The sequence below is a fragment of the Microcaecilia unicolor genome, chromosome 1 (assembly GCF_901765095.1).
Source record: "Microcaecilia unicolor chromosome 1, aMicUni1.1, whole genome shotgun sequence".
NCBI lineage: Eukaryota > Metazoa > Chordata > Amphibia > Gymnophiona > Siphonopidae > Microcaecilia > Microcaecilia unicolor.
In genome coordinates, this window is record NC_044031.1 from 240,461,961 (window position 1) to 240,474,080 (window position 12,120).

General features: G+C 44.1%; 1 protein-coding gene across 2 annotated transcripts in view; it reads left to right on the plus strand.

Moving 5' to 3' along the window:
• Positions 1 to 1,308: 1,308 nt before the first annotated feature.
• Positions 1,309 to 12,120, plus strand: part of PDCD6 (programmed cell death 6) — a 70,778-nt gene continuing 59,966 nt past the window's right edge. For both annotated transcript variants that reach the window (XM_030205038.1, XM_030205043.1), the window contains exon 1: positions 1,309 to 1,592. In XM_030205038.1, the coding sequence (XP_030060898.1) occupies positions 1,513 to 1,592 (80 nt within the window). In that variant the 5' untranslated portion in view covers positions 1,309 to 1,512. The remainder of the gene's footprint in view (positions 1,593 to 12,120) is intronic.

A 12,120-nucleotide genomic window follows, 5' to 3' on the forward strand; every position in this document is an offset into this window, starting at 1 on the left:
AAGCAATGGGTTCAATGTGACTTACATTTGTAAATACATAATAGAATTCAGTTACATAATGGGAACATATAGATGGATAAACATTTAACGAAATTGAGATTAGCATATATACCCAACTGGGCATTTAAAAGTTTGTCCTTTAATGATGCCACGTGTTCAGAAATCATAGCCATAAGTATAGGCAGTTATTCAATGATTATCACATGCATACACCAGAACAGGCATCCATCACATTGCAAAAGTAAACAACAACTTCTGCAGAGTACATCCAAAATGTAATTGTTATTTCCTTATTTCCATCTTCCAAAATTCCAGACAGCAGGTGTACAGATCAGCAGGACCCAAAACAAGTAAAATCAGAAACAACAGTTTATACCTAATTGTTAAACCACCCTTAGGATTCACCTTTGGGTTTAAAAGAAGCAAATCATGTTTATATAAGGTCTGGATAAACAAATTAAAACAAAGTTTAAAACAAGCAAATGCCCATATGTAATACATGGTAGCAATAATGAAACAATGATGGAGCGCTCTAGAAATGTTAAGTAGTAATAGTAGTAATATTCACAAAGCAGGCAGCCTGAGCCAACAGATGTATTTTCTACTAAATATAATTAACTTTGTATGAACTTGGCAGTTAATAGTGTGCTGAACTGGACAGTGTTGGTATATTTAGACTGACTGTAGACTTCTGCATGAAGGTAGCTCTGGCCTCATTCAATATCTGTCTTTTAAATAATAGTAATAAAAATATCAAGTGCATTTTTATAATATACCTCTGCAATCCACAAAACAAAAGGAGCAAGTTCCCACGTGGCATCTATAAATGTAATAAGTACATAGATAGAATCTCTGAATGTTGAGCACCTGATTCTCATAACTTGATGTCTGTTTTCGTGTCCCTTTACCTGCACAAACATAACAGTGCTAGGGTGTCTCTATAACCAGCCTTCCAAATGACACACTGATTACGATTTACAACAAATGACTACTCTGCCTATGAAAAGTTATTCCGTTATTATACTCCCTTTGTGTACATCCGTGTACTGCACAAGCCGGCATATTTGAAAATATAAATGGGATTCAGAAATGCTACCAACAATAAAGAACGACAACGTGGATGATGCAGCAGCTCACAGGTTTGCATGCTTTGTTTTGAGAGTACGGCGATGACGGCTACGCGGGAACGGGGAAACTGAGGTTTGCCTACTTGGTTTCGACCAACGTTTTGACGTGACTTGGCTTCCTGTGTTATCTAAGCTCCTTGCGTTCTACGCAGAGACACAACAGCCAATCAGAGCGGCCTTTGTTCTTCGTGCTCCCACTCCTTCCTGTTCCCCAAGGAGGTCGGATCAGGAAATGAACTGCAAGAGGGGAGGAGGACCGGAGGAGTGATAGAAAGAGAGTGGGGCCACTGTGCTGCTAGTATTAGACGTTGGGGAGAGAGAAGAGAGACGGTGCTGGTTGTATCATTAGACCGACGGTTATAGTTTACGTATTCTGTCTCCTACTATGGCCTATCACGGGCAGCAGCAGCAGTACCGACCTGGCGCGGTGCCGGATCAGAGCTTTCTTTGGAACGTCTTCCAGCGGTGAGTGCGGCGTAGGATCTCTTGCTTAATATCGGGGAGGGGCACTCACAAGTATCCATTTTTTGTCTTTTAATTATCCGAGGTTGGTGAGGACATATTTTTTTGATTGATGGAAATCTGTCTGCCAAGGCCTATTCTCATTTTAAGACCATTGTTTCTTTTGCTTTCAGGCACATTTTTGCCCCCCAAACAGCATATATAGCCAGGGAGAGAGGGGGCAGAGAGAGCTTTGTTCGTTTGGTCCTCCTGGGTACAAAAGCGTTTCACCGACCACCACCGCCCTCGTTTTCGGGGGTGATGGGAGAAGTGTTTTCGTGTCGGGGTGGGATTATTGGTTCCAGTGGGTACTAGACGGCGCCTTTATTTTGTGGGAAGTGTTAAATAGTTCAGAGCTCAGTGACTAGCTTGAGGAAGGAGGCTGGTGAAAAACGAAACTTTTTTCACAATTCACATTAAAAAAAAAAACCTAGTAGTAGAACATGATACTTTTTATTGGACTAATTTAATATATTGGCAGCTTTGTGGAACTAAAGGGGAGATCAAAGGTAAATGCAGGAACCAAAGGCCACTAGCGCCCGCATTTACCTGTGCCTAATGATCAGTTGGCAAAGGTGTGCCAAGGAATACCTCAGAGCTGAATTAAATGACAGCTTATTGGTATTCTGCCCACAGGATCAGAGAACTGCGCTCTGATCCAATGATGCTCCTACTGCCTTAATCCAAACTGGTGTTAGGATTAAGGCTCCCCATCCTCACAGCCTGGGCTGTCACCCATCAGTCTTGGGGGTCCAGTGGACACCTGGACCCCATGACCCCCCCCCCCCCCAATAAATTGCTCTTCCACCCTGGCTGCTGGGGGGGAGGGGTCAGTTCAGGCCCCCTTGTTGTGAGATCTGACCCCTGAAAGCCTCCCCAACCCAGCCTCCTCCCCAGTTGGAAGAGAAGGGACCAGTATGTCCTCACCCTCAGGGTGCCACCTCAAAATGGCAGTGCCCTGCCTGGTGCATCTTGGGATGTAGTGGGTGGAGTTTCTTTCATATAGAGGAATTTCTTCCTTTATGGAGCCAAGCCCTCCCCACTGCATCCCAGGATGCACCGGGCAGGGTACCGCCATTTTGAAGGTAGCACCCAGGGAGGAGGGAGTACTTCTCCCTTTTTCCCTGCTAAAGGTACAGGAGGGGCTTGGGGGCACTAGGCTGCTAGGACGGGTGGGGGAAGTGTTGCCCACTGGGCACCAGGGTCATTTTTTGGTATGGGGGGGTTAGAGGGGACCAGTGGTTCATAGAACCTCCAGCCCCTTGTGCCCTTGGGTTAGGGAGGCTGGAGGTCCTCTGGATCTCCAGTCCCCTCATGTCTGGGGGGAGAAGGCAAAGGCCACTGGGGCCACCAGGAAACGTAGGTGTTGTGGGATGGTTAGGGGGGTTGGAGGTCCACTGGACCTCCAGCCCCTGTGGGCGGAGGGGGGAAGACCTGTTTGACAGGTCTGGGCTTTTTTTTTTAGTCTGTACCTTTCAAACGACTCCTGCGGGAGGATTGTGCCTTGGGCATATGCCCAGGCAAGTCCTCCTTCAGAATGATCAAAACTAATAGCGTGCATAAATTTGCATGCTGTTTGTTTTGATCATGTAGGCTTTAATCCCCCATGATCTTCTGGCGCTAATTTTCCAGTTCTGTTTGGAACAGCACGAGGGATTTGATCATCTGGGCCTCAGTTCCATCCTCAGTTTAGGACAAAATAAGCAAAATATGGTAATATGAGAATTTAATAGTTATTTTCATGTTCTTTTCTGTGTGCCCCCCCCCCCCCCCCACCCTCTTATCCAGAAAAAGGTTTAATTGGGCTGACTAATTGGTTTTGTGGGAATGGTTGGTGGAGGCTAGGGCAATCAGCTGGGAAGTTGCTGTAAATGTAATACCACAGTTGTTGCACTGACTTTGTTGCTTTATTGGCAGTTGTAAGAAATCAGCATTGCCTTCGTCTTGAAGACTGGGTTGTTAAAATCGCTGTAAACCAGAAGTCTTAGTAGTGCACTATTACTGTATCTAGTCTAAAGAGAATTGTATGCTTAAACATTTTTATGCAAACATGCTAATTTTTATGTTTTGAAGTTAAAATTACAATGTTATAAGTGTCTTTAGTGTTTTCATACAGGTGGAATAGTTTAATTTATGTGACTAGAATAATCCTGCAGAACTGCAGTTAAGTACTTCTAGATACCCTGTTCACACCATTGTTAACTGTAATATGTATAATTATGTTTATTTGCATAATTTTCTGCAACCATGTCAATTGGTGATGTTTTGGTGGATGCAGAAATCAAGATTAGTGGGTATGGATTGAGGAGGAAAATTGGGAGAAAGACTAGTGCCATTCAGCATTAATAGGAAGGACAACAGAACAGTATAAGCACTGTTATAGAAAGATATTTCACAAAGGGTTTTCACCATGTGCAGCCTCTTTTTCAAGTGGAAATGTATTTTATCTAAAATTGCGTGGCTCGGTGTGCTGAGAACTTTGGGGGGGGGGGGGCACGTCTGCAGCTCCTTGTGATCCTGGGCAAGTCCCTTAACACTCCATTGCCCCAGGTACAAAACTTATATAATTGTCAGACCTCCCTGTTCCCTCGATACTGTTTTGTCCCCCTCTCAACTCACCACTGTTATATTCCCTAACAATATCCTGAATTTATTCTGTCTTATATAACTCTTCACAATGTAACCCATAATTGTACTGCAACCAATTGCACTTCCATCATTTACAAAGTATTGTAAGCCACACTGAGCCCGCAAATAGGTGGGAAAATGTGGGATACAAATGCAAATGAATAAATAAATATATTGTGAGCCCACTAAGGGCAGAGACAGTATCTGTGTATATAATATGTAAACAACTTTGGTTGTACCACAGAAAGGCAATGTTTAATGCATGACTTATTTATATGTGTGTGTGTAATTCATGCACTAACAGTAACGTACATATTTAAACACATACTAGAGAGAGGCATTCCCAGGGCAGTGTTGCAATGTACTTGTATGTATTTTGTACATAAAGTATGTTTTCATTTACGCTCTGTTGCCTTTATAACTAGGTGCACATAAAAAAGATTTAGGTGCCCTGTTAACACGTGGTAGATTTTTTTATTTTTTTATTTTTTTGAGTATCAAAATATTTTTCTAAGACGGTTTAAATACTGCTTTTAGGCATTTGTTTACTGTTTACTAAAGATTAGTGTATGATAATGCCATTATTGTGCATTAATTAGTAGGGACTTTAATATTCTCCGAGGACAAGCAGGCTGCTTGTTCTCACATATGGGTCGACGTCCACGTCAGCCCAGGAATCAGCATTTTGCAAGCAAAATATTAAAAAAGTTTTGCCAGAGTTCTGGCACGCGAGCAGCGTGCACCGCGCATGCACGGACTGATTTCCCGCCCATCGCATGAATGCGTTTCCTCAGTTTTCTTTTTTCCACGTTGAGGTGCGGTAGGGTTTTATCTCTGTTCCTCTCAGGCCCAGGAAAAGAGTCTTCGCAAATTTTTCACTATTTGTTCTTTATTTTACTTTTTGTGCAGTTAAAAAAAAAAAAATCCGTAGTGTCTGTTAGATTTGTTCACTTTTTAAAGCTTCCTTTGTTTTTTGACACGGCCTGCTTATTCCCTTATTTTTTGTGCTCTTTTTTTTTTTTTTCTATTAACAGGCACAATCGTGTCTTTTGATTTAGCCAAAACCGATTTTTCTTCCATGTCATCGAAGACACCCAGCGGCTTCAAGCGTTGTACTCGGTGCAACTGGACCATCTCAGGTACGATACCCACACCTGGTGTATCCAGTGCCTTGGGCCCGAACATAGCCCAGCCGCTTGTAGTCTGTGTCTTCGTGTGAAGAAACGGACCCAAGCATCTTGAGAAGCCCAACAAGAAAAGTTTTTTGGTGCTCGGTCCGGTCCTTCGAAATCAGTACCGAGGTCGGCAGCGTCGACATCGAGGGAAGCATTGATGTTGGGAGCGGAGGTAATGGCTGCTGAAAGACCAATTTGCGCTGGGAGCAGTGAAGCATCTAGTGGGTCTACACCTGCCTCGAGGCCTCGTGTTATGCAGGCCCCCCGGGACCGACCTTCGTCGGACCCGGCCCCGAGGAGGCGTGAGGATTCCACGTCGTCCTCATTGGTACCGAGGAGTCTCGATGACGGACGTTGAGCGAAAGCGAAGAAGCACCGTCATCGTTCTCCTTCAACACACAGTGCCGGGAGCTCCGGGCCATCAAGGGAATCGACACCCGAGAAGTGTCGGCGCTGAGAGGATAGCTCCCCCTCTATTCCGGAGGTGCCGATGCGTGGGTCTTCTGGCAGCCTGGTTCCGAGCCTCGACAGATTACTACTATTTAGCATTTCTATAGCGCTACAAGGCATACGCAGCGCTGCACAAACATAGAAGAGACAGTCCCTGCTCAAAGAGCTTACAATCTAATAGACAAAAAATAAAGTAATCAAATCAATTAATGTGTACAGGACGGAGGAGAGGAGGGTAGGTGGAGGCAAGTGGTTACGAGTCAAAAGCAATGTTAAAGAGGTGGGCTTTCAGTCTAGATTTAAAGGTGGCCAAGATTCTGCCACTAGCTCCTTTACCGACCCCGCAGCCTTGTCTGATGACAGCTCTCGACGAGCGCATCAGGGCCCTGCTTCCAGAGCTTCTGGGCGGGAAATCAGTCCGCGCATGCGCGCTGCATGCGCTCCAGAAGCGACCCACATGTGAGAACAATCAGCCTGCTGTCCTCAGAGAATACCTGCTACAGGTAAGTATCTTCGCTTATTCTGCAAAAGATAAATGGCAAATTGTGGAAAACTGCATTTATAATTCATACCAGAGCAGTCCGGAACCTGTGAGTTCTGTCTCCATCTGCTGTTCGATGTGCGTAAGAAGATCATAGACCTTTGAGCTTTGCTCTACAAGGGTAACACACAGCTTTTCTGAACCAGTTGGAGAACATTTCTCTTTGTTTTTTTTGTGTGTGGAGCTGGGAGGTATCTCATTTGACAGACTTATGCTCCAGTAAAAAAAAAAAAAAAAAAGGAATTATTTTCAGAACAGGCAATTTCCTTTGAGTATTACCCCCCCCCCCCCCCCCACCACACACACACACACTTTTCCCCCTTGTCTTTTCAATGTACTTTCTACTGAAGCAAAACAACAACAAAAAAAGATGCAGAATATTTATTCTTTAACACAGAGGGCAGAAGGAACAGTAAACTTATTGGCAGTCTCTTTCTGCTATCTCTTCCTTTCAGCTAGTTCAGGTGGGACTATTTATTGCCTTGTCTTACATTCGGGGAGGTGGGGGGAGGAGAGTATGTTTTTTCTGTGTTTGTGAGGGAGCTGAAGCACTGGCCTTGATTTCAGCAGTATCAAAGTCGTGTGATAATAAACTGTGTCTTTTCACTTGGAGATTACCAAGTGCTGCTTGCACTGTGGGAGCCTCTGCTGTTCTCTGGTCTCTGTGCTTCTTGTTGGGTCTGTAGCAATTGGAGGAATCTGATGCATCTCCCATGGTTACACTGTTAAGTTTGCCTCAGGAATCTGAAGTTTATCTCCATGGTTGCTCTTATGTAAAGCACAGGAAAATGAGCTAGTTGTCGATAGTCAGACAAGCAGCCTGTACAATACTATAAAATACAGATTCTTATAAACAACAATTATCCAAAGTGCTGGTTCAACATAGTTTACAATATCCAGAAAACTAGCACAAAACTAGGAATAACAAGGAAAACATGGAAATGACTTGTCTCAAAGCAGGGTTACCATATTTGCCGTGAGAAAAAGAGGGCCCAAATTAAAATTCAGCCCTGCCTCCACCATGCCCCCGGTCACTCACGAGCTCCGCCCCCGCACTGCAGTGTTGCCTAGACTCCCCCCAAGAAAGCCAGATTCTGTAACCAGCGAAAATACTGGTAAAGTAACACATGCATTTTTCCATGCTAAATACAAAATGAACATGACATGCGCATGAAATGCTTAAGACCTGTACACTTCATGAGCATGTCCCCCTTTCTTTTCCCTCCCATCCATGAGCAGCACATCTCTCTCCTCTTCTCTCCATTCCCTTCAATGTATTTCCCTCCCTCTCCCCATGTATGTCCTCTCCCCAGTCTTTTTTCCATCCTCCTCTCCACCCACATGATTCCATCCCCTTCCCTCCCGTCTTGTACCTTATCGTGTCTGGTGGTCTGGTGACCTCTTCAGAGTAAGAAAGAGCCCCCTCTTTCCTGTCCAAGGCTGCTGCAGACCGCTTGCTGCCAGCGCTGCTTTGGGCCACCGCTGGAACTGTCGACAGCCATTTTGAAGTGGCACCGTCAGCAAGTGGTCTACAGCAGCCCCGGGCAAGAAAGAGGGGGTTCTTTCCTGCCCTGAAGAGGCCATAGACCACTAGGCACGTTAAAGTATGGAAGGGTGGGGGGGGGGGGAGGACACCCTGAGGCCCGCAAGCAAGACAGCTTACCTGCAAACCTGGACAAATGGGCAGTGTCTTCAAAAAGAGGACATGTCCAGGTAAACCCGGATATATGGTAACCCTATCTCAAAGCCAGAAAGATGTCTGTGTATGGATATTTTTCAGAGTTTAGCCCACTACAGTTCTCTGTGCTCCCCTCTTCCAGTTCAGAGGCTGTGGTAGGATCCAGCCAGTGGGAAGGCTTCTAGTCACAGGAAGGCGGGGCTGAGCTGCAAGGGCTGTGGGGGTGGGGGAAGCTGAGCTTTGCCAAAGTGTTTGGAGAGAACCAGTGGAACTAGTAAGTGTTCTGGGGGTGGGGGGAACTGTTGAAAAGGAGTTGGACTGAAGAGTGTGAAAGGTCTGCTGTCAGCTGAGAAAAAGACCTGACAGCAAATGCAAAAACTCTACATGATGGTGGGCAGACCTGGTGAGGGCACTGCCTGAATGAACACATGAGCAGCAGGATAGCACTAGAAAAGTTAGAGAGTGCATGCATTTGTGTACATTTCCTTGCCTCTCTGGTAAGGATAGTCACATGAATAAAGCTTCCCATTCAGAATCTGGGCTGGAATAGTTGCACAGGGACAGAAATTTCATCTGTCTGCTCCCATCCCCACTGGAATCTAACCTGTCCCCTTTACTAAAATAACCCAACTTGTGGTAAAATAACCCAACTTAACAATAACCCATGTTGACAATGTCTCTCAGTGTTCATTAGGATTTCAGTGCTATTGACCATATTTATTAATTATTTTTGTGGTATTATAATTGCTATGCTAGCTTAGAAACATGAGGAAAGGGTAAGTAGGAAGGCGTGGCACTACACTTCAATGGGAATCAGACAGGACCCGTGTCCACCCCATGGGACTCCCATGGGATCCCTGTTGGATTTCCGCTAGCCCTGTTCCCATGCAGCTCTCTATGGAGAAGTTCCCTTCCCTTAGTATGTGCACAGATATATTTGTACCAGTGAAATTTTTAGTTTATATCCTTTCAGAAGCATCAAGAAAAGCTAAATATTTTATTTTGCCTTTCCATTTGTGAACTGCTGCAGAGCTGCTGTTACCCAGGTCCAGGAGGGAGACTTCTTGACCAGTCCTGTTTTTTTTTTTTTTTTAAACTTGTATCCCAATTCATTATTCGATTTGTAGTCTCTGATACCACTAATTAAAATCAGCACTTCAGGTTCCATAATGTACCAGGATAGGGTTGCAGAAATCCAGGACTGGCTCGGAATTCCCCTCCTGGAACCGGGTAACTTAGCAGCTTTCCAGCTCTAACCATGAAGCCTCTCCATTCAAAGCATGAGCTTGCATAGTCCCCATGCTCACTCACAAACTATTATGCTATCATACCCACAGCTAGGCTGTGTATGTTCCCTGCTACTTCTGGATAGGTGAAATGATGGTGGGGGTGGGGCCCACAAATGTGTTTGTCTAGGGCCCAGTATAGTGTTAATCCGGCCCTGGCCATGTGCTAATGTTGCCAAATTTAGCAAATTTGTGGAAGCATCCTAGTAATTTCTTAGATATCTCATATGACCACAAAGTATCTTTCCCTGTCTGATTATTTTACTGGAATGCTCAATCCCTGTGACGTAGGCAGGTTATTAAAAAAAAAAAAAAGTGTCTAATTGCACCTGCTTGTAGAATCTTTTCTGTAATAACTAGGAAATGGGAAGTCTTGTCAAAGATCTTCAGTAGCAAAGTGGTTCAAGGCTGCCCAACAAGGGGGGAAACCTTTTCAAATAATTAGGACTGATGTGGAAAATTTTTTGCTTATTGTTTCCTTTTGGTTCTGTTTTGAACATTCATTTTATTCTGCTTTTGTTTTGTTTTCTGTCCTATTTTGATTTTTTTTTCTATATTATTTTGGGAGGAAGAGATGAGAGTGTGCCATTAAAGATCATTTCTTTTTTTTTTTTTGTTTTGTTGGGGGGGGGGGGATTATTGGCTTTTCTATATCTCCCACCAGTCACTTTCTGTTCCCATCCCTCTTTTCAGTTCCTTGCCTACGTCCTCACCATTCCATCTAACTTCATGTTGCCATCTCGGGGCTACAGCTTCTGCTCCCAGCGTCTGGCACAGGCTCGGTCTGGCTGCTGAGTCTTCACCAGGTTACAGCTGAGAAACTGGCACCGGTACCAAATTTAGAAGTTTAGATATGTGAGTGACTGAGTGTCTTAAATTTTTCTACACATGGATGCATTCACAATATATAACGCTTTCATGAAAGGTTTGTTAAAAATGTGGTTCATAGCTTGAGATGCAGACCAATCATACAACTGTCATTTGCAATAACATTAATGGTGATTTACATAGACAAGCGAAATACACAACAGAGAACATAACCCAAAAAAGTACAAGACAAAACCTAAATAAAACAAAAGGAGGGAAAGGGAAGGGATAAATAGCAGAACAAAAATATATCTGGTGGGGATCATGCAATTATCAGAACATGTAAGGATTGACAGGGATAAGTCTACCACAAAAGAATACATATTAAATCAGTGAATAGAGGGAAAAGCTTGCTGGAATAGCCAAGTCTTAAGTGTGACCTTGACCTCCTTCATCTTGAACCTTCCAAGAAAAAGTTCCAGTAGAACAGTATTCCAAAGTGAGAGAACAGCACAACAAAAAGCCATTGCATGAGAAGTATCCAAACAGATTTTGGTGAAGGGGGGAATTCTTAAAACGTTACCAGAAGAAAAGTGAAGAGACCATGAAGGCATGTAAGAAAACTGTATAGCAGAGAGAGAGGAAGACCCATACAAAAAGCTCTGTGAGCAAGTAGCAAAATTTTAAACAGGATTCTGAAAATAACGGGCAACCAGTGTCGAGAACAATAGGGAAGTGAATGAGGCATTAGAAAGAAGTTGAACAGCTCTGTTTTGTATTGCAAACATTTTATAGGGTAGCAAAGCAAACCAGTAAGAAGGGAGTTAGAGTAATCTATTCAGGTAAAAACAAAAGCATGAAGAAGAGATTTTAAAGACTTGACATCTGAGTGTCCCAAACGGATGTCCATCTCATTTGTATTTTCGAAAATACATGAAATGGACATCCATGTGCTGAAAATGTCCAGCATGAACATCCATTTTACAAACTGAAACATACACATTTTGAATGGGAAAACAAGGGACACGGGGGTCTGCATGGCTGCACAGATCCATTTAGAGCAGAGGGGCAGCCTAGTGATTAATACAGTGGACTGTAAAACAAAGCATCCAGGTTCAAATCCTACTTCAGCTCTTTTTGTAATTTATGAGCCTTCTAGGAACAGAAAAGTACCTAGTGTACCTGAATGTGCACCACTTCTATAGCCTTCAGGTGCCTTATATTTAGGAACAGGAGGTATTCTGTTTCTGGAGAGATCTAAATAAATAAAAGCAGAAGTGGGATTTGAACCTGGGTCCCTTGGTTTACAGTCCACTGCACTAACCACTAGGCTTCTCTGCTCATAATGTCCATAATACCTGAAGCTGTCATACAGCCTGGTCCACTTTCAGGGGAGAGGGAGGGGGACGGCAACTTCTAGGGAAATTAAGGAGGTGTCATACCTTTAATCCATCCAGTGGACAGCTGCTCAGTCAGAGCACCTTTCTGTAACCTGGACCCTCCTAAAACAAGGTCTAAAGGACATCCTCTTGCTGCTTCCCTTTCGGTAATTGCTGTTGGACGTACAGATTTCAGTCCCTCCCTAGTCCCACCTAGAACATGCCTCCTTGCTATTTGGACATACTGCAGTGTTGGACGTCCCTATTAAGCCTTTTGCTAAATTGGGATTTGGGTGTTTCAAGCACATTGAATGTCTATTTCAGCCTTTTGAAATGTCCTTCTTTGTCATCAGCAGCAGACGAATCCAGAGACTTGTGGGTCATGACCATCTACCAGCAGGATTGGTCAGTCGGTATTCTCTGTATCCAGCAGATGGTGGACGGTCTCTTGCTAGCTCCTGGTTTCTCCTGCTTCGGTGGCTCCTGTCCTGGGTTTCCTGCTTCAGTTGAGCTTGAGGGTGTCTAGGCCAGTAGAGGTACCTGACTTG